The sequence below is a fragment of the Sylvia atricapilla genome, chromosome 7, assembly GCF_009819655.1.
Source record: "Sylvia atricapilla isolate bSylAtr1 chromosome 7, bSylAtr1.pri, whole genome shotgun sequence".
Lineage (NCBI taxonomy): Eukaryota > Metazoa > Chordata > Aves > Passeriformes > Sylviidae > Sylvia > Sylvia atricapilla.
The window spans coordinates 18903299-18927123 of record NC_089146.1 but is presented as its reverse complement, the minus strand read 5'-3'; the positions used below and the strand labels follow the sequence as shown (position 1 = coordinate 18927123).

Below are 23825 nucleotides of genomic sequence, written 5' to 3'. Positions count from 1 at the left end.
ATGAAGATATGTGAAGAGCTGGGTTGTCAGGACAAAAGTACTCAGAGAAGAGTAGCAAATGAAAAGAGTTTTTAGTGAAAATCTCAGTGGGAAAGAATGGGGTCTTGAGAGTTGCTCGAGGAGATTGTGGAGTAGGAATGCAAATGTCTGGAGGGTATGAGAGACAGACTGATGTTTGGGCGATGTCATAGACTCAGCTGCAAAGAAGTTGGCTGGAGTGGGGAGAGACTGACACTTGGCTGGTGCAAAAGGCTGGAATGTGAGATTTGGAGGGAGTGGACAGTGGGTAGTGTTAGAAGGTTAGGGCATAGAAAGTGGGGAATTCAGGTCAGAGTACTTACCACAGTAGCTGCAGTAGAGCGCACAGGGAGGAGTGGGCAAGAGGACTACTGAGTACTTGTACATGCAGTATTTTGAATGGTTTACGTAAGCAGAATACGTAGTTACGGTTCTAGAAATTAGATTAGAAAAGTGCAGTCATCTGACTCAACTGGTTTCTGGATTATTTTTATTTTTCTGCAATTTTTATTTGTTTGAAAATGAATTTTTCATTAAAATCTCTCTGATATGTCCCCCCAGTTAGTTTTGTATCAGTGAAGACTGAGCAGGCTGAACGTTAAGGAATCACCTTTTTTAGCTTAGTTCAACATATAATGGCATCACTCAGGCAATAGATTGTTGCCATAGAAACTGAAATACAGACCTAGAAGCAAGCTTGAGCTGCTTGCGGTATTTTTTCATTGCAGTGTCATATTCCCATGGGCCGTCATGGAAAATTACTGAGCTGTACCGAATCTGTCAGAGTTTTGTTTATGTCTTCTTATTAAATGCATCTATTTACAGTCACTCTCCTTTTAGTCAAGGTGTTTATTGAGAAATTTCCAGGGAGAAATAAATAAAATCCAGTCTAATGAATGCTCTGGTCTGATCCTCAGAATAATGAATCTTAGTGATGTTGTAAACGGAAGCTATTTTGAAAAATGGTGACTGTACCATGTAGCAGATAAATGGGCAGAGATATTTGGGTCTTTCAGATGCCTTTAAGAAAACAAGTTAGAAGCTTTGACTTATAAACAAGTCATTTCAGGATGACAGGTTACACTGTACCAGCTGCTTTGGGCCTGTGCATGCCACTGCTGTGCGAGGACACTGATAATCAGACAGTGCTTGAGACTTAAGAGGACTCACCCGTCAGGGTATCAGATGCTGAGTGATGTTTTTAAAGCCCATGTTAGTTATCTGAATCATGTCTGAGCAGTGGAAAAAAAAAAGCTGATGCACTGAATTTGTAGCTATGATCAAGCTTCTGTAGCTGCACTGGGGAGGTGCTGTGTAAACCCCCTCAGCCAAGGGCATTTTCTGTGTGGTGAGCAGCTCTGGTGTAGGGCTTTTGTTTGGTTTTACCACTTCCACTCTCCCATTTCCTCTATTTGTAAACTCATGTCAAAGTAAGGAAAATTAGTGTCTGTTTTCCTTATCTTTTTAAATCCATCAAGATTCGTCTACCCACTGCAGTATTTAAATAGTAGGATAGACAGGAGTAAGTCTCTAATGTTTACCATTTGTAATCCCAGAGCTGTGACGAACAGTGAGGAAAAGTTAGTGAAGTCATCTTGGCTTCAGGGAGATGAGGGCTCATAATCTGGATGTAATCTCAAGGTTCTTTAAATCCCAGTATAAAAGGTGTTGGTGGCCAGTACCTTGGGTGGAATGGGGGGAGATGGAACCACTGTGAGGAGACTTAGCTGGAAAATAAATTATTCGTAATTGTTTCCCAAGCCATCATGCTTGATATCAAAAGGGAATGAGGCTTATTATGAGGTTTACTACAACTGTTAAAATTATTGTGTAAATGTTGGTTTCTCACAGAAGTACTTGTTTTTGTACAAATAACATTGCTCTCTCATTTTCTTTCCATGTGTAATAGATAAAAACGTTTCAGGACTAAGGTCTTGAGTTCTTTTTCTTGTGATGTAATGGACTACTCTGTTAAATGATCCTGTGGTAAACACTGTTGAAGGATGTTTTAGGTCAGGATTTTATTCTGGTCTTTCAGACTCAGAAGAAAGTAGCACTAATTTCTTTTCTGCTTTAGAAAAGCAAAAGATTCCTTTTTTAGGCTTGGAAACTATTCCTTTATATCAACCTTAATTTGGAATGATACTGTTTAAGGTGGTAATTGTAATCAGCTTGACATTTAAAGGGTTATTTTGCTCCATTAAGCATGCTTACTTTTTCTTCTTCCCCCTTCTTTCACACAGACGACAGAAGGCTAGAGAAAGGCAACAGAAACTGTTGGCTGAATTTGCCTCGAGGCAGAAAAGCTTCATGGAAACTGCCATGGATGTTGGTACGTTTTTGTGTGGTTGACTGCTTGCTTTTGTCTTTTCCCACATATTAGTATTAAGGTTTCTACTCAGTTTAAAAAACAAAGACACTCACAAAAAAATCCCAAGTGTCAACTACTCTTAATCAAGCAGGAAACTCTTCCCTCAGATTATACTTTTGTGTGCACTTGTTAAGTTCATACTTCTTAGGGAGCTTAACTTTGTTTATAGGACAGATATTGCTGAATACATAATTGCTAAAGAATAGAATAAATCTGTAGGACATTATTCCTAGTTTTTGTTAATATACAGTACATGTAATTATTAAATGTGTGATATGTTTTAAAGTATTTACCTTTAACATAAAATATCCCCAAATTAGTTTGTCTTTTTAAGATTGTATCTTTCTTTAATTTGTAGTAATAAAATTTAAGATTATTTCTCCATAAAGCCTCGAAGTTCAGTAAAGTGAAAATTTTGCCTTTTAATTTTGCCTTTTGCCTTGCTTATGGACTAAGGAAAACATAATTTTTAGATCACCTCAGTTGCTGTAAGTGATAACATTGTGTTATTTCAAATACTGGCTTTACAGCACAATCAGGTCTTGTTTTTCTTGAGGATGAGTTCTTTCAGATTCTCCTGTGTAGAAGTGCATAGTCCTGATTAGTTTGTGTTCAGCTGAGGAATGGAAATTTTTGTTTTGTCATTTGCGTCACTTCACAGAAAATTTGCACTTCTGAAAGATAAGAAAAAGCAAGGGAATCTTCCCCTGCCTTCCATCAAGTATCATCTGCTGTGAAGTTTTGATTTGAGTTTAACCATTGGTTAAAAATATTTTGACAACTGTATTTGCTGAAAAAGTCTGTCTTCTGAAATTGTTAAATTCCCTTCAGTTCATAGGTTGCTGAGAAGATTTATTCATTTATACTTATTAAGGTTTTGGATACCTTAGTGATCTTGGATGGGGCTCTGAGCAATCTGGTCTAGTGGAAGATGTCCCTGCCCACAGCAGGAGGGTTGGAACTTGATGGTCTTTAAGATCCTGTCCAACCCAGACTTACTGAATTCTATGAAATTAATCACTATATATGATGTTATGTTTGGAGGCTGTGCAATACTCTAATTTTCATCTGTGACCTTTGTATTGTAAGTCAACCTCATTAAATGGCAGCTGTTTGTTTGTAATCTATTTGTTGAAGTAAGGAAGAAGGGAAGAAGTACCTTCCAGCTCTCCTTATTAAAAATTAAGTTTTTATATGGTCATGGCTAATTGGAAGTAACTGGGAGTGTTTGATTCTTCAGTCACTTACATTTTGAATTCTTCATATAGCAACTTAGAAATTGATGGGGTTTATATATAAAATCAGGTGGGTGTATATCTGTATACATATAGGTGTGGATATTGATGTACCTGTCAATAGCTGTATAGCTATATTTGCATATATAAATAAATGTGCATAGGTTTTATGAGCTATGTTTTAACATAACTGCTTTGATTTGTGGATGAATCCTGGTAGCTGAATCAGTAAATTACACAACACTTCCTTTTATGAAGGACTGGGAACACTTGGCTTTTCGTTAATGAATATTAAATTCTCAGGGGGGCAGACTTGGCCTTCGTGTTTATGATTGTGTGTTAAAAAGTTCTTGAGCATGCAAGATTTAAATCGCTTGCTTCTTTGCTTCTTAGTGTTTAAAGAGTTAATAACTTCAGATGCCTCAATGTAAAATACACTGTTTATTGTCAGTCATACCAGATCTGCACAACACTTGATAGAACCGACTTAATGAACTACATTTTCATAAAGTTAATTCTACATAAAGACATTTGGCAACAACTTAATAGAATTCCAGGCACTGTGTTAACTAATAATTACTTTGGCTTTTCACTAATTGTTTTCAGTGTGTTCTGTGTTGTCATTCCATTTTCTGACTTTTTTTATGAGAATACACTACTTCAGTGTGTATTCTCATAAAAAAGTCAGAAAAAGAAGTGAAGTAGTACTATAGTCCAGTAGTAGCTTTTATGTTCTGACTGGCATTAAAATAGCTCTCAGAAAGTAAATTCATATACTATTATAGTGCATTGGGTTTGTTTAAAAATCTAGATTAATTTTTACCAGGAATATTTTCTTCAGTTTGTTGATCTAAGTGGTTTGTTTAGCTGTGAATGCATTCTGTATATCATACAGAGAATTATTGAAAATGTTGCAGAAACTATTGTTACTCTACTTTTGAAGCACAAGACAAAGTAAGAATTCTGAAACTAGTCTTTCTGGAGGGATTAAATTTAAAATTAATCTTAGGTAATTCATAGGTTTACCCTGAATCGTGGCATAGCAGTGCTGAAGTAGCTGAAAATAAAAAATCCTTTCATACTAAAATCAGTGGGAATTCATTTCCCTCTCACAGAAGTCTGTTAACTGTTACTTTCCTCACAGATTGAAGCCCAGCAGTAGGTTTATTTCTTAATTTTGTTCACTTGTTGTAACAGTAATAATACTAATGTCAAAAATGCAGGGATGATGAGGCCTCAGCTCCCTTGTTCTGTCACTGTTTCAGTTGGTGTCATTTGGGCAAATTTATATTATTATTATCATCATCATATTTTAAAACTTTAACTATGAAAAGCAGATGTGATCCACTGGTAAAATGTGAGAACTGTTGTAATTGCTTTTGGGTATATATTTAAAAGTTAATAATACCTTTCTATTGACATTGTAGAAGATTGGAAATTCTCTGAGAATGTGTCTAGGAAGAGATAGGAATAATGGAGAAGAGCCAAAGCTGAAAAGTTATTTTATTGTAACCCGTATACTTCTTAGTTTCTAAAATGTTTAATAAAGTGAACAGAGGCACTGTTAATCCCCTGAGGTATTCCTCTTTGGTTGTTTGGATGCTGCAATGAAACATGGCTTAAAAGGAAGTTACCTAATTACACGTTAATGATTCAATATTAACTGTGTCTCATTTTTCTAGTAGAATTTATTTATCTGAATCGACATACACAAATTCATCTGAGATTCTGAAAATAAACGTTGGCATTTTCTTTCACACAGTTACTGTAGAAAAAAAAAACAATTATGAAGCACTTTCCGTTTGTGCCCCCTGTTACTTTCTATTTATATTCTGTGACATCTGCAGAACTGCATTGCCATTCAAGCTTGCCTGGAAGTAATTAGGTGAAATTTAGAAACAGTTATGTTAATGAACTAGGATAGAACAGCATCCACTGTGCTGTCTTAAGCTGTTTGACTGTAGGATAAACAAAAAAAGGGGAAAAATAAACCAAGAAAAGTGTTCTAAAAACAGCAGATAAAACTCTTGAGGTGTCTGAGGGACTGTCCAGAGAGTCAAAAATGTGGTGTTGGTTTCAGCTCCAGAGGCTTTCCCGCTCCTGGTTATAGCTCCTGGTTCCAGCTCCTCTGGGCTCTTTGAGAGCACTGCCTCAGAGTGAGACCATGGTTGATCATCTGCTGTGCAGCTCTGTGCAAGAGATTTTTGAAACTTCACAACCTTCAGGAGGGACTTAATAAGAACAAAACTAAACCCCTCATTTCTAGGTTAATAGTAGCCTTTAACAAATTACAGTTATATTTGTAAAGATCTGTCTGAATTTTATGAAAACAAAATATGATCCGTTCCAGGCAAGCTGCTGAACTACTTACAGTATTGAAAATTTGTAATTTGGTTGTTAATTATAAATGCAAAGATATCTTTCATTTCTTCAATAGTTTTCTTGTCTCTGAAGTGGCTGGTGTGATTTTTAAACTTTTTTTAATGCATCCTGATAAGTATGCAGATGATCTTTTATGTATATCTTAAAATGTGTGTCTTAGGAGGATGTCATTTTGTCCTTCATGAAACATTCCTTAGTTAGACTTAAAAAGAAGCGCAGAGTTTTAATGCAAGGTGACATATATTTCCTAACACTCAGTCTTCTGAACCCAGATAGAAAAATAAATTAGGTACTGATCTCTTGAGAATGTATATGCTGGGTCAGGGCAAAGAATATTAGCATACTAATGGTTGCTTTGATCCCAAGGGGCTGCTTTGACACAATGTGTACAGCAGGACAAATGTTGACTACACTCAGTGGATTGTGAACTATATTTACTGTGTTTACAAGGCCCTTTTTGGGGGGGGTTTTGCTGAGTAGGGAGAATAACGGAGTGCATCCTTAGCTCTGGAGAGTAGAAATGAAATTAAATTCAGGTAGCAATGCATTCTGCAGTACATCAGTGTGCTAGTTTTTAGCAGATTGATCAGTAATTTATAAGAACGTAGGATTGCTGGGGTTTTTTTGTAACTTTGTTTCTCTACTTCTGTTGGTGCAAAACTGAAAAAAGAGCTAGATAATTAACTTTTAAAAAACTCTTGGGAACTACAGGATCTTCCCTGGATTTCTGTCACGGTTTAAATTTGTCCATCCTCCTTCAGTGTTGTAAGGTTCATATTGATTCAAATTTGTGAAATAATTCCTAAGGACAAAGAAAAGTTCCAGAACCCACTGTTAGGGGATGAGGTGTACTACAACATAAGACAAATCTCAGGATAGAAACGTGGTGAACTGATACCAGTACCATGTGTCTTACCTTGTATTTTTCATTGGCTCCTTCTTCACATGCTGACATCATTAGGACAAGTCTGTGAAATCAATCAGATTAAATGTTTGAAGCTAGTTTAAGTGAGTAATTGAGATTTATCAGAGTCTATTCAAAAAGAAGTGAGGGGGTTTGTTTGGTTACAGTTTTTCTGGTATTCTTGTTTGAGATTTTCATTTCTTGCCAATATACCTTTGTTTTATTTTACTAGCCCAGGTGCAGATTATTTTATTAGGGAGTCTTCCTTGGTGCTAGTAGATTACTTTCCTTGAAAGTTTATTGTTTTCCAGAGTAGCCCAGCTGCATCTACATCTGGCCAGTTGCAAAGGAAGCATGCACTTAGTCACTGAGTTCTAAAATTAAATTAACCTGATTTTTATGTGCCTGCTCCCCATAGGCAATAGAAGTATGAATTGCATATATTGAACTGATTTTAAACACCTTTTAAATCATAAGTTCTGGGGTGTTTTTTTCCTTCAGGTTAAAAATATGCAATTTATGATGAATGAATGGTGTTTTGTAAATTAAATATTGACAGATTTTGATGACTTCCATTGAATTGCTCAAAATCAGATTGATACATTGTGTTCTTTCTATGTGTCTGAAAAATATTGAATGGTTGCATATTTTCTGTTGTATTGACAATATTTTAGAAGAAGAGGGGAAAGAAAGCTGAAACTCTAGTCCTCTTGTCATTTCTTACATTTTATACACAGGTGTACATGATCATGCAGTACACAATTATGAGGTGATGCTAGATATAAAAAGTAGCATTTAGTGTTTATGTCCTCCCTTCTGTGCTACCATTTGCTTCTAAGTTTCCTGGGTGTTTTGGACATTTGCACTTGATACATTGTGCATGTTATTTCATTCTACATCTGGCTGCCACTAGATGGTGATAGACATGTGTACAATATTAACAACTACATGTCGGTGAAGATCAGGGTTCATTTACATATGACCCTCAATAACTGACTAGAAAATCAGTACTTACTAGAACGGTGTAATTTTGATTCAGCCCTGTGAGCAAGAGCATTGCATGGTGCTTTTTATAACAAAGAAATATTCTGCCTGGCACCCGACACGCCTCTCCTTATGGCAGCAGCCTTCTGTGCCAGATTTGTAGTAGATTTTCAGCAGGCAGCAGTTCTGAAAGCAATTCTGCATGAAGACTGTTGCTCTACTCAGGTTTTTGGATTCTCTACCCAGTACCTCAGCCTGCTTAGTCAGAGGGATAAAGGGTATGGTTGAAGGTAGGGAGGAAATGTTTTCCTTTAGAATAATTATGTTCTAGGAAAGACACAAAGAACCCATGTATTCTAGATCAAGACTGTATGTGTTCCTGAGCAGCCAGGAGTGGATCATTTAGTCCTAAGGTGCTTTTCTCTCAAGCCAATAAAGAATTCTTAACTTGGATTGCAGCGTAATATAAAATGGCTTGCCCTGGAATCAGCACCACCCAGTACCATGTGATCAAAGCTGTGTCAAGTGCAGTGGCTTTGATACTTCAGAGCTGGGTTGTAGCCTTGTACGTTTCTGTGCACCTAGGATGGAGCAATGTGGACCATGAAAAAAACAGATAGCCATTTTTCTTCAAATGGTTGTTTCAGTCAGCTGTGAGCAAATCTGGTCTTACTAGAGAGTCATATTGTTGCCCTTCACCTCTCCGTGTTCAAAGTTTTCATTATAATATCAAATGAAATAGAAGTTAGATCTTTGTTTTATAGAAGTTGTAAAGATACCAAGTTTAATACAAAACTCAAATGGAACTTATAATTCCACAGGGAGTAGTTTTGCCTGTGGAAAAGCATGTACTCCATTTTGTAGGTGTCTTTCTTGGAAGCAGAAAGGTTCGTTTCAAGCAACTGACAACATTTTGGTTGTAGATAAACTAGAGAAATTACTCTGTACTTTTTTCATCACTACCTCAATGCAGATAGACTGGACATCCTCAGATGGAAATCCTCAGTTGGATTTCTTTACTTCTGTTTAATACAAATTTTCTTATTGGTTTTTAGAATCACCAGACGCTGATATTGCCATGGAGGTAGCTACGTCTGAACAGCATGTTTCTGAGGCAATATATGACTGTGTTATATGTGGACAAAGTGGCCCTTCTACTGAAGACAGACCTACAGGGCTAGTTGTACTATTACAAGCGTCCTCAGGTATGAATGTGTGGCTTGTAGGAAAAGCAGTGTTTCTGCAGCTTTTAGCATGTGCACATAAATCTCGTTGTGTCTCATGAAGTCTGGAAGGATGGGGTTTCCCTGCTTTTTTTGTGGCTGGTTGTCTATGAGACACATAAGGAACCTTTTAAAGGTCTGGGGGAAAGAATAAACAGTTTAATTCTCTCCTACTTTATGTTAGCTATTGCAAATACAGCAGTGCATTACAGACTTGCAGGAAAATCAGTACTGGAAGGAAAAGAAAATTAAACAGCCATCAGTGTGTTTGCATGTAGATACGAGTGATAGTGGATATAGGTGTTCATTTATATATATCTGTATTTTTATATATATATATATATATTGTATGTACAAGTGCAAAAGAAAGCTTTCAGTATTTAGATTCTTCAGTAAGTTTTTACTTTTTAACATCAACAAAGCGCATTATAGTTACAAACCACAACTGCCTGATGGCTTTCTGAATTGTTTGGCCCGTTGTCACCCCCTGCACTGTGTGTTGCTGCTTCTCTTCCCGCAGTGCTGGGGCAATGCCGCAATAGCACTGAGCCCAAGAGACTCCCGACCACTGAGGAGGAGCAGATCTATCCCTGGGACACCTGTGCCGTGCTGCACGACGTGAGGCTGGCAACTCTACAGCGATACTTCAAAGATGTAAGGATTTCATGTGAACAGGACTACTGCTTAAGAGTTTGTATGTGAAAAGATAAATGAAATTACAACTTAGAGATCTCTTAGGTTCATTTCTATGTTTAGCGAGTGCTTTTCCATGGTGCAGTAATTTTGAAGTGTTTGCATTTGATAGGGTCCTTATTTTAAAATAGTTTCTGGCTTTCCCCTGTTATATTTTTGGCAATAGGCATCTAGTATATCTACAGGCTACACAGTCATTAAACATCCACACAGATACTCACTAAAAGAAGGTATTTCACAATCCAGTGTCACCACACAGTTGAAATTTCACTGTCTAAGCAAACACCAGCTCACTCATAGCCCTTCAGAGAACCCAGTCAAGGAATTACTCTTCACCAGGTAAAAGTATTTTGGAAGCACAAAGTAAGTGGAAAGAGTTGTTTTAACCAGTAACAGATTTCTGAGCCATTACAGAGAAGGGGAGTATGAGTGAAAGTGAAGGAGAAACCAATGGACTGCGTCCTCTTCTCCTGAATCCTCAACTCTGCACATCATCTGAAGTTCAATTTTGCATTAATTGATAGTAACTGTCTGCTTTGCAGTTCTGTTAGCTGTTCCAAACAGAGTTTTACATCACTTCAGAAAGCCAAGTTACAGCTTTTCATGTTTAATTTTGAGAGCCAATTCTTGTTGCTCAGCAGGACGTGTTCACTTGCAGACACTGTGGAAGGGCTGCCTGTGACTTCCCTTACTAGTGCCTAAAAGAGCTATGTAAGATAATACACAACTGTTCTGAGAGGTCATTTTTGGGGTGAATAATACAGAACCCGTGATCCTAAATTAGCTTCTCTAGACTAGTCCTAGGTGAGATGCCAGCTTTTCAGTCTGTCTAACTAAATAATGAGCCTTTAGAAGCTTAAAGTTTGCCTTTAAAGTGGAAAAACTGGCAATTTTTATTCTAACAAAGTTGCTAGCTTTTTCACAATGACATCCAAAAATAACTAATTTTTTTAACAAATGATTTTTTAGCTGAGAAAGAATCTGTGGATGATCTTATCTTCTTTTGACATTGATGATATTGATTTAGTGTTTCAGATAGTTAATTAATGTTTTTTCTGGCTGAAGTGATAAAAAGCATAGAAGTAGTGCTGGAGTGGAGCTTTACATGTTTGCATACTACAAGTGGAAGGAGTTCCAAGCAAAACATTACCAAAACCTTGATCTTACTAAAGAGTTTATTTCCCTTTCTGTGCAGTAACATTACCAACAGATTAGTCTAATGTGCACTGTCATGCAATGAGCAAATGCATCCTACTTTCAAAAATTCCAGTCAAGCATCAGTTGAATTAGCTATTTTTGCTTTCAGGTCACTACTGTGCTAAAAAAAAGGTCTCTGCATGAAAGAACTAATCTTTAAATTGCTTTGGACATAAAAATGGAAACATCTGCTAGTGTCTTGGGTGTCTTGTCCAGCTGAGCTAAGCAATAAGAAGTCTTTTTGTTTATCAACCATGTCCTCCCCAAAAAGTGTACTTCCTCCAACAGATTTTGGGAGGCAAGTCAATAATTTCATTTAGATGTAAAAATTTTAAGTTGTGAAATACGATCTAGCTTATTCTGCTAGAAGAAAAAAACAAAACAAAACAAAAAACCCCAAAAACCCCACAAAAAAGTCATTCAAAAGCTACGTGCTGCATAGAGATTGGGCAAAACAGATCACTTCTTTCCATAGAGATTCAGTCTTGTACTGTCTTACTGGAATTTGATGCTTGCTGTCAGGGAGTAGAATTCTTGCTCGTTAAAGTAAAAATCATTGAAAGTGATTATTTTTACTATGGAGAGGTATGACTAAAGATTAGGAGACAATAGACTGAATCGATAGGAGTGTTGCCAGAATCACACAGAACTCTGTAACCAATAGCTTGATATAGGAGTGCTCCATCCCAAGCCTGTGGTTTGCTTTGGACTCTCCTTTATTTCTGAGCTCAAGAGTAATAGAGTAAAGTCCTTCTGGCGAAGACTTTGAGTTTGCTTTATTGTTTGGGGTTTGTTTGTTTGTTTGTTGTTTGTTTGTGATTTGGGGGTGTTTTTTTTCAACTGCTACTCAGTAGCCTCATTAGATATATGCAGTAAATAATGCTTTTTCTGTATGAAATATTGGTCCTGTGGGCCTTAGTCAGATATGTCATACAACCTTATTAATACTGCAGTCTACTAAATCTTACAGGAACCAGCACGAGAAAGTCTTTCCTATTTTATGGCCTGAGAGGCTCACAGCACATTATGAATGACAGTTTGAGGCATGGTAAACAGGAGCATGTCCCCTAGCTAAAATCTGTAATTTTGTTTTGATTTCCTGCTCATATTCAGGGGGGAAAAAAAAGATACTAGCCAGTCTTAGAAAATGCAAGTGTCAGAGTTATTCATGGTACTCTGATTTTGCATCATATGTTTAAGACCATTTTAAAATCAGTCTACACTAAAAATGATTTTCCAATTCTGGTAGCCATAAATCTTTCTCTGTTTTTAAATATATAACCAATATATAACCAGAATGTAAATTTTCATCTGTGTACGAAATATTTGAGAAATGGAGATTTAATACTTAGACTGACTATAGTTAGATATTCTGCAAGAGAATTTTCTAGAATTTCTTATAAATTTGCCAGAGGTGATTGTTTCTTCAGGTTATTATTTTCTGAAAAAAATACCTGTGGGGTAGCTTTTTTGGACTTGTGGGCTTTAAGTATAGCCTTCTCATAAGGCAAATGTTTTCCAAACAAACCTAATATACAACTGAGTTCCCTAAACAATAATTTGTTCTCTTTTCCAGTTATGATGAGTTATATTATGATACTGTTCAACAACTCATTAAAACCCCCAAGTGTTTACACTGAATTTTGATAACAGATTGTGGTTTAATTATGTAACTGTGATATCATTATTTTAGTTATCTACAAAAATGAATTAAATGTGTTGGAAAGTACATTGCCCTTGTAAATGGGATAACTTCTGCTCTTGGAACAGCTGTTGGAGTTAGACCCACCTTCATGCAGTAATTCAAGAGATTCCTTAAAGAAGTTGTTATCTTAAGTGACAAGAACTGCAGCAGTTTAACTATTTAACAATTTAACTATTGGAAAGAATAGCATATAGCAGTCATGTCAGTCAGCATAAATAAACACTTCTTATAAAAATGGATTGTTTTATTTATTTTGAAAGGATATCTTTTAATTAGGTAGCATGCTAGTAAAAAATCTTATCTGTCTTGTAAATCTTGACGTTTTGGCAAGTACTTTTATAGCTTTATATATAATTGTTTTTTCTTACTGTTGTTGCTTTGTTTTAGAGTTCCTGCCTACAAGCAGTGTCAATAGGCTGGGAAGGAGGTGTTTATGTACAAACTTGTGGTCACACTTTACACATAGATTGTCACAAATCTTACATGGAATCCTTACGGGTAAGTAAAACTGAAGGTCAGAGTTGTTTATTTGGATCTCAATGGCTTTTACTGAAATCAGTTGTATTTATGCTGTTCAAATCAGATCGATCAAATATTTTACATGAACATACAGAATGGTTTTATTATGCTTCAGGAACTTAATAACTTAATCTCTTATTGCATCTTGACATTACTAAAAAAAGTACTTTGTTTTCAGTTATTCTGATATGTCAGAATAAATCTTGGACAAAATTAACCAGCACAAAAAAATAAAGACTAAGTGATGACTTCTTGTTTCATATGAACCAGCATTTTTGTTCAAGATTACTTTATTGGACATTTCTTCAGGTTTTGGGTTTGGTGGGTCTTTTGTTGGGGTTTTGTTTGTTTGGGGAAGGGGGTGGTTGGTGGAGGAGGGTGTTTATGGGTTTTGTTAGTTTGTTTTTATGGTTTGCGAATTTATTTTCGTTTTGAGAAAAACCTGTGAGCAATTCCTTGTATTTTTAGTGTCAGCATTGCTCATATTGTGAAACTTAACCTCTAAAGAAACTAGGAGATATACAACCTTTCTTGGATCCCATGATTAATTGTTCTTTTCCATATTAATTTAATTTGCTTGCAGCAGTAATTGTGTAATCAATATAAATATAAAATAATATAAAAATGACATAAAGTAATATAGCAGCAAAATTTGGCCTTTTATGATAGAGTCTCACTTTACAGAATTTTGGAAAAGTGCTTTTTGGCATCTTAGAAATTCAGAAGTAATTTTTCTGATGGACCCTCTATTAAATTTGAAACAAACTGTTACTCTGTGAAATTATATTCTTGAAGATTCTAGATTATTTAAGTGAAGGTCTGATCCTAGCAGGTTTTACTACTACCTAGATTAGTGCATAATAATTTTGACTATTTACTGCCATTTTTAGGACTGAAATAATTTATATAGGAATATTGAGGACATATCCTCAGTTTCCAGACATGTACTTCCGTGTCCATTCTTTCATCCTTCACTTGATACAAGAAATAATCAGCGTTTTTCTCATGCTGCCTGCCAATGGCTACTTGATTAGGCTTTTTTTGGACTGTACTGGGAGTCTCAGAGTTAATGGGAATTGGCAAAAAGAGACAACACACATGAAATGTTGGAAATACTCCACTGAAGTCTTTTTACTTTATTATAGGGATATTGTTGGTAATGCAGAGTGCTTAAAAATTAGGAAAATTAATTGAGTTGGAGGATTGTAAGACAGTCTGTAGTAGCTAAGACCTTTGTCAGTAAAATGGGGAGCTATTCTAGTTATTCTTTCTTTAGTTTTAGGTTTTAGACTTTGTTTTTTTTTGGCTGTACATTTGAAATATCAAGCTAAAAAAACTATGATTGTTTACAAATTTCAGCTACATCTTCTTTATTTTCTTTTAGAATGACCAAGTCCTCCAGGGTTTTTCAGTGGACAAAGGAGAATTTACCTGTCCCCTGTGTAGGCAGTTTGCCAACAGCGTTCTTCCTTGTTATCCTGGAAACAACATGGAAAGAAGTGTTTGGCAAAGTCATAGTAACAAGTGTATGCAAGATCTTGTGCAAGAGGTGGAAGACCTTCAAGAACAGCTGGGAACTTTCCCAGTAAGCATCAGTGTAAGGCAGAAAGATCCTTGTTAATTTGCCTCTACCTTTCAGTTTTTACATTATATTGCATTTGTGATCTCTTAGAAACTGGCAACCTTGGAAAGTTCATTTTCTTCTGATACTGAAGACAACATACTATTGTTTTTTTATCAAGAAACTTGATAATGCTCTAAGAAACTTAGAGCTTTTACTGCACTACTACTAAAAATAAACAGTTGAAAGCTGTGAGAAAATGTGATTAATATATTTTTTTTTATTGAGTACATTTTCAGTTTTCTCCATATTTACATAGAACGAAGTAATGTAATTTAAAATATATTTATAATTTCCATGCAATGAAAAAACAGCTATAGTCTTGTAACTGGAAGCTATTTTGACAGTGTCTCTTAAGAGCTTTCTAAGGTATGGACTATTTGTTTTACAGAAAGAGCAATTTGCAGATGCTCTTGTGTTATAAAGCTTCATGAGGTCCCCTGAATGACAGAATAAAATATATTAAATTTTGTTACCTTCAAGTCTTGATGGAGATGTTTTGTGGTTTTGTGTACTTGTAAAGTGCAAATATTCTTTAAAATAGCACAAGCAATGAGATTCTTAAACTTAGCAGATGTACAAAATAGTTATGTTTTCATACTCAGAACAAATCAGAATGACTTTCAGAAAATGCTGACATTTCTGTGAGCGAAGAATAGTGATTTTAATGTATATTATTTCATTACCTGGAAATGTGTTTTACAAATATGAAAGTGCTACACTATACAGTCCACTACTGCATTTCTTCAGGTAAAATTAACTAATCTTCTTTTGTGTCTTTCTTCATAGTCTGAAACCAACCTCAGTAAAGAAATGGAATCTGTAATGAAAGATATAAAAAGTACCACACAGAAGAAGTATACAGATTATAGTAAGACTCCTGGATCACCTGACAATGATTTCCTGTTTATGTATTCTGTAGCCAGGTGGGTATAATTTTCTTGTTTCATTTTTTCTTTTGTATTTCTCACTAATGATATTAATGACTAGATAGCTTTCTTCTTTTTTAAAAAGAGCATTTAAAAAATCTTTCATCATCTCCAAAAAGGACTTTTTAAATACTCGGTACATCAAGGTTACATTTTCTGATTTCCATATACAGGCATTATGCAAAATGAAAGCATATGCCTCTCAGTTCATTTTTACTACGTGCAGCAGTGGCACAAAACCCAGAGAACATTGTGTCATACGCTTTTTTAGTTTTCTTCTTAATTCAGGGTTTTGCTTTCCATATATCAAAATTTTATGTTGCAGTTTTTGTTTTACTTTCCCAAATTGTCAAATCTGCTCTGTCTTCTGCAGAATCAGGTTTTTTCTGTATCACCGCCATATTGCTAGTTTTTAAATCACAAGGTGTTTTTTATCTCTCTGCCACACATTAGTTTTATTTACTTAAAGAAGATCACAGAAGGAGCTTTTTTTATTACATCAGCAACCAGGAATTTCTCTTCATGTAGTCTTTATTCTTCTAAAAAATTGTTGAAACCAGCAGCATTTTCTTGGTGATGTTTGATTGTAGTTTTAGAGCTGTCAGTGTCACATAGACACTCTAAGAAAATCAGTCCCTCCTTCCATACCATAGGAATGGAAGGAACTTCCATACCCTCCTTCCAACACTTACCAAGTGTTAAGGTACTCTGAATGGTTCATCTATTCAGAGTTACTGCAATACCAGGTTTTCCCATAAGAAATTAAAATACTCATTAAGCAAATAATTTTCTAAGCTCTGACTTACTGAGGCCTGCAGGGAAGGTGCTGACTGCAGAGAAACTGCAAGCATAGAAGTGATGCCATTGAGTAGCATTTTTTATTGCAGTTTCATAAACTCTGGTTGCTGAGTGTCTTTAGTATATAAGCAGGGGAAATACTCAACGCTTGGCTCAGCATAATCAAATCTAAGGTTCTGCTCTGGATAATCAAATCTAAGGTTCTGCTTTTCACAGAAGGTTAGACCATCTAATCTCCAGAATTCTCCTCCAACTTGGATTATTGTATTACTCTATTAAAAGAAATATGATCTGTATTCTTTCAGGGTATTTTAACTGATACAGAAGAGCTATGGAATTCCATACGTAGCAAGTTACAGGATTATTCTATATTTTAAGTGTATATTCTATACAAGGATACGTAATGTTGGGATTTTTTAGTAATTACACGTTTGATCAGTACAATTAAATACCCTTCCAAAAATACAAAGGACTCAAAATCAATATTTCACGTATCAAAGTCTGATTGCTTGTAACCATAACTTGACATGCCATTTAAGGTGTTAAAATACATTTCTGGGAGCAATGTTATATAACTTTTAAAATGCTGGCTAAATGTATTTTAAATGTATCTATATATTACTTTTATATTTACACAAAGAGCTCCAGATCTGTTTTCATTCAAAGAGTTAAAAATGCCTCAAACTAGAACAGTATTTCATTGCTGCTTGAACTGCTGGAGAGAGAAATCATGGTTGACTACTAAGATTAGGATATGTCATGTGTACTCCTTGTTACCTCTTCATGTAGGATTAGACTTGTGTCAGCAATTTTCCATTTATCCATGTTTGGTGAATCTCAGGTGTTGGATCCGGCCCTCTGTATTGTTAGTGACTCATAAGATCACTTATGAGAGAACCTGGCAGATCAGCTTCAAGAGGGATAACTTGTCTTGCTTTCCAGTGCAGCAATCCAGATGTACATGCCTCTACTACCTGATAATTGTATAAGAGCTGTAGGGTTAAAAAAATTAAACTTTAAAATAGACATTTTAAAATGACTGTGCAGTTTGTATCTATGGAAGTAAATCTGTACATCGTCTTCCAAACTGGAAGAGTTTTCTTTGTATGATTTTATTATGTATTTAATTTAATGTCATCAAATAATGGATTATCCACAATTAAAATTACATGCTGAACTAATTTACTTTCTGTAAGTTATTCCTGTCATTTGACCTATTTCTTCCTGATTTCCATCCAGAGTTGTTCTTGAGGTAATGATACCGTTGTGTTCCATACCAACCAGTAACCTTTGAGTATTTCTAGTTCCATGTGCTCTGAAGCATTTAACTGGTTTTGGTCAGACCTTCTACAGCTGTTGCAGAGTTTTTCCTCATATCTGTCCCTTGTTTAGATAAGCATTTGAATACAATGATATTTTGATTAACTCTGTATGTTTCCATGTGAATTAAACACTCTTAATCTTCTTAAAAGTCATGTTCCATTTTCAGAAAATGAAATCAGAAAATGACATCATCTCCTGTCCTAAAAGATGCTAGTTTACAGCTGAATGCCAGCTTTGCAGTGGATTACTGAATGCTGCAATGGGAAGGTGAAACAATACATAGGCAGTTGCTGCAGGTTATTCTTTCTTCTTCAGGAAAAAAGGAACTTAATTAATTTTTGCTTACCCAGGCATATGTCACTGGTAGCAGGGAAAAAAAATAACAAAAGAACTTTTGACCACCTTGTGGGAGGACTAGCTGCTGTCTGTTCTCCTGCAAAAGAGGCATTCTGGGTCTTGGCATGCTGATTTGCATGCACAGCTGGAACAGCAGCTCCTTGGCTACCTGCTTTTCCAACAGTCGTATCTTGTTAAATGTGTTCCCTTTTCATGCATTCGTCCTTGTCTTTGCTGACATTTACAAGATTAGTGTAGGATGTCATTTGCAAATCACGTGTGCCTAGCTTTAATTGTAACAGTTCCACATTCAAAGCATTGAAGATTGTCATTTGTGGCCATATTTTGGAGGACTGTTTATGTATTGCACAGCAGTAGAGTTCCTGCTTTTGTTGGCTGTGCAAGCAAACCCTTTGGTTTTTCTGTCAGCTGTGTATAGACTACTGTAAAAGCCATGTGTTCTTTTTTTCTGAGTCTGTGTCTCAGTATCTGGGGTTTTTCCATGTATGTGTTGTGTTTGTAAATTGAAGTGAGAAAAATGATAGTGCTTAGTATGCTTCTTCTGTCCCAATAGGAAGAGCAAATCCATCCAAATATATTCCCTTTCTGGGAATGACACTGCATTTTTACTTCCCCCTACTCTGTCCTGGTATGAATCCTCAGAAATATGAAATCACCCTTCCCATCCCAAATACATTCCTTCAATAAAAGCCCCCAAGAAGGGATGAAGTAGGTCCGTTTTTAGTCAGGAGTCAGGACAGCTGAGGAAAATCCATTTTCTCAGGGCTTTTTCTGTGAGTGAGGAGGATCAAGGCAGTGTTTTACAAATTATTTTGCTCTAATGAATGACACTGAGATTTCTAGACAGGAAAAGAAGACACTCATACAGATGATTTTCTTTCTCATTCTCTTTCCTTCATGTTGAGGAGTCTGAGATAGCAACCGATTCTTTCAGAGACCACTCTGTGTTCCACGCTTCTATCAGATGCCCCCAGTTTTTCTTGATGACTTTTCTTCAGTAAAGGGCAGAGGCTACACAGATCTTCAAGGCAGAAGAGAGCTCAAATTAGGGAGAAGATACACTGGTCTCCTTCAAAAAATATCCTACCTGATGTAGGATATTTTCTGAAGGATAAGTGTTCATTTTCACAGAAGATACTTTCTCTACTGTGCATTTTTATGCCAGCTTACAGATATGTTTTGAAAGAGACATATTGAAGGAAAAGGTTAGTATTTCCATTTCCAAGAAAGCTGAGCTGTAAGGTGCTGCCTTTGAGGAGCTGGGGACAGTGGAGAAGTGTGGGAGTTGATATCATATGTGTGAACAGAGTATTTGATTACAGAAACAACTTTCCTTGCGTTCCTTCTAGTAAAAAGTACTGTATGACACCTCCTATGTACCAGCAAGAGGTATTTTTCAGAATTGTCCCTGCGGTTTGTTTTGTGAAATGGCACATAGGCCTTGGTGAAAGGGAAATTCAAAATTGTAGATCTAGAAAATTATTCTTAAATATTCAGGTAGTCTTTTTGATTTAGATCTTAATTATTTTAGTTTTAATTTAACTGTCATTGATTTTGTTCTTCAAATTAGTTATCAGAAGATTGGTAGAAATAAAACATGATGATTTCCTTCATATTCCTGTGATGAACTAGCACGTGCTGATCTACAGTTGCTATTTTGTCCACTAATATGAAATCCCTGTCCCTGCTTCCTTGCTGGTAGATTTTCAGAAGTTCAGTGAGCACTGCAAATCGCCTAAAGAGTGGAAAATTCCCCTGTCACACAGATGCCCTTATCAGCAGCAACCAGATGGAGCTCTGAGCAGGCACATTATCAATGTTAAATTGCCTTTTCTGAGTAGAGAGGATTAAAGCATTCCTTCAGAAATGGATGACATAAGCTGCAAACTTAGGGATAGGAATATTCAGAAATGTTGCTATTTTAAAAACATACGGGAAGTATATTAAATGCTGCATATCAAAATGTATTATTCTTTCAAGTTAATGAAGCTGAAATTCTTAAAAATAATTTTTTTTGAAAAAAAGCATCCTGTAGTTTCCTCTTAAAGGTATTGGGGGAGAGGATGTTCTTAGCTTGGATGCATTATGTGCCTAAATTCTAGAATAGACTTTAATATTCAGTCACATTATATCAAACCTAAAATTGTTTCATTTTTCATTAAAGGATAAAGAATGTTTAGAATGAGATTTTCTGTTTGGATTGAATTAGCAAAACAACACTTCAGAATAATAGAATTATATTCCTTTATTTTAATTTTAAAAATGTGTATTGACATACTAAAACAGACTTTCAGAGAATATAAAAATGAATAGTTTGCTCCAGATCTTGAGAGTAAAAGACAATGCAGTAGTGAAACATCCAATTTCAAAATTAAACAAAAATTACCGAATTTGGCCTAAACAATTGGTGCATAAGCATCAGATTACAGTAATACTGAGAAAGAAATCATCAGTGTGACATGCAGAGATGCAGTGACACAACTCCTGTTTCATACTAATGAGCTGCAGTGAATAGCGTTTCATTCAGAATTAACCTCCAAGGCTTTTATTAACTAACTTATCTATAAAGGGCAGCACTTTAATTATAATTTAGACTGGATTCATATTTAGTTGCTGCCATATCCATTGTACTCTCTGATTGTTTAAAGTGAAAGAAAAGCTCTGCCAATAAAGAGAACACTTTTTAGATGTATATGATTGAGTGCAAGTTAGCCAATCTGTGTATTGTCTTTCCAGATCTGCACATGAATTCCCTTATTATGCTGTGTGCGCATACAGAAGAAAGCCACAGAATTAACATTTTTTAAATTCTTCTCACAACTCAATACAGTACTGTGTTAATATAGTACTTAAAATCATATATGACAATATCTTGATCAGGTTTGTTTTGTTCTGAGTTATATTTCGGCAGTATTTCACAATAAAGATTAGTTCACAGTATTGTTTTATTTAGTGTATGTTGGGAGTTTGTCAGGATTCATTTGTGTCCATAAGAGCTTGAACAGTGTGGTTCTATTCAATATTGTTATGTTTTTCCTATAGAACAAACTTGGAACTTGAGCTGGTCCATCGAGGAGGAAATTTGTGTTCAGGGGGTGCAAGCACAGCTGGGAAAAGATCATGTTTAAGTAAGTTCCATATTAATAAATGCAGTATAAGTTATTAAAATATTGAATAAATATGTCTACTTCTTTCTGGTGTTTTCTAAATTGCATCAACTTCTTCCTTTTAAAACCTTTTTTTTTTTCCTGCCATAAGGAGTCTCTGTTTTTGTGTTTCTGTTAGAGAAATCTGAAAACTAATTTGCACAAATTCTTCATTAGAGCTGTTCATGTCTTGTGAGTACAGTTATTTAGAAATCAGTTGTCATACTATGCATGTAATATTTTTTAATAAGTTTGTATTTTTATGAGTAACAATATAAGTATTTTAAGGGTAAAGCAGGAAGGCTTTGTTTCAGCTGGTTGTTGTTAGCAATAGGAAAAAGTTTGTTTTCTGATGCTAATATAGCTCATGACTCGGTGTCATACTTAGAAATATGCAGCTACAACATCCCATGTCTTTAATTTGCCTGGTTCTTCCACAAAGTTTTGCAAATTTTCTTTCACAGAAGTCTTTTTTTGTTGTTGTTCTGAAACCTTTAAAAATTATCAGATAAAGCAATGCCTTTCTGCCAGAAGTGTTTTTTTTCTTTAAAGAAAATATTTTAATCTTTTACTGGAATATAAACAGTTACAAGTGGACATTTTCTTTTGTCAGGAAATATTGGAAATCCTGCCAGAATACTGCTGCTACTACTAATGCTTATTTAAGCCAAGCTTATGTAGCAATAGCAGCAGATTCCATAGGAAAAAAGAAAGCTTAGGCCACCCTCTGTCTTTTGGTAACCAGTTTCTGGGGGTTGCTTTCCTCGACCTTTGAGGTGACAAGTCACCAAAGAAATCTCACCAGGTGCTATGCTGTCCACATTCCCTCTAGGACAAAAGCCTTCTGTTACTGCCAGGAAATGTAGTTCAACTAATTTCATTCATATGTTGTTAATTTAAAAAGTAGTTTTAAACCATACTGCACATTGTCTTTCCCCACCATCATTACCCCCCTTTCTCAGCCCACAAAACTACCTGAAAAGTGCATGTGTTACAAGAATGTCTCTAGATCACTGTGTGCAAATTTGAAGCATTTTGTCAGCCAGGGTTCTGCAGATAATTTATACTTAGATTACAGTGCATTTTTAATTGTATGCTCACCTAGTGAGGTGGACAGTTTGTTCTTGAATTTTAGCTTCTTACTAATGTGTTACCCATTTCACAGGCATGTATTTGGAAGAACATGGATGAGCAGGTTAGGGTGGAGATTTCAGCTTAAAATGGAAAAATTTTTGAAAGTGAAAAATTCGTAATGATGTTACACATAATGAGAGTGTATCCCTGTTTTCACATGGCTTTACTGGTGATAAAATTTCTTGACATTCAGAGTTTAGAAGAATGTATGCAGGGAAGCGGCCAGTAATCTGCATGGTCATGTTTTTAGCTCACTGATAGTTTTTCAAAATCAGGACATCTCAGTTTTTATGTGTGATTTATATTCTAGGATAAAAGTGGAATGAGACACATCCATGACATCTTAAAACACTGTGAAATGTTTGATGTCACATCAAATTTTTGTTACACATACCTATTTAAAAGCTAGCTAGCTAGACAAATAAATCTAAAAGATAATGGGTTTTCTGATGGTGCTTCACCAACTAATGTCACTAAGTGCTGGAAGATTATGATTTTGCAGAGAGTGCTTGAACCACTGGATTGGTGGGCAGCTTCCTTTGTGTCCATCTCTGAAGCTCCTCTGTTGCTATTTGCGCTACATCAGTTGATGCAAAGGGAAAAACTACCTCAAAGTGGTTTTTCTTTCTTTGGTCTTATTTGAAGAAAAAAGAAAGAAAAAAAAATGCCACCAAGCTAAGGCCTGGTAGCCTACACTAGGTGGTTTGTATAATACATTATTTAATTTTTTTCTTGGTCTTACCACCCCATCCCTTCAACATCTTCTTGCATAAAGAAGGACTCTTACATTCTTAGGACTTGACTTTGCAAGAAGGCATATCTTTGCTGTCAGTCTGTGAAAAGATTTGTCAGGAATTTTGATACATATTTCTCAAGCCTTGAAAGGCATGGAAAATACTTTAATGACTGGAGAAATTTCTTTTTTGAGAATTACAGAATTGGAAATGATACATGGAGGATGTATTTCCACTGGAGAATTGTCATATGCTGGGTGGATACTTCAGCTAGGCATGACAGTTTTAAGTCTGGTTTAAATTCATACTTCATATTTACCTGTTTTTCCAGCCTTTTTAAGTATTTTGCCACTGACTCTGTATGTCTCAGAAAATGAGCAAGTTTTCCTTTTTTCAAAACAGATTACTGGAACAAACTAAACTTAGCAAAAGTTAGAGATCCTTCTCATGCATGAGAAGAAAAGAAAATGTCTTCTTAAAGAGAAGCTTTAAGATCATGTCAACTGCTGCTTTTAAAAATATGGGCTAGTTTACAAAATATAAAATGTGCAT

At 35.6% G+C, this 23825-nt stretch overlaps 1 protein-coding gene across 1 annotated transcript in view; it reads left to right on the top strand.

Annotated features, from left to right (window-relative positions):
* Positions 1-23825, top strand: part of UBR3 (ubiquitin protein ligase E3 component n-recognin 3) — a 105671-nt gene that overhangs the window by 51202 nt on the left and 30644 nt on the right. The window contains 7 exon segments of the mRNA XM_066323345.1: positions 2262-2350; positions 8950-9099; positions 9638-9771; positions 13100-13210; positions 14616-14816; positions 15642-15778; positions 21302-21387. Of these exon segments, the coding sequence (XP_066179442.1) occupies positions 2262-2350; positions 8950-9099; positions 9638-9771; positions 13100-13210; positions 14616-14816; positions 15642-15778; positions 21302-21387 (908 nt within the window).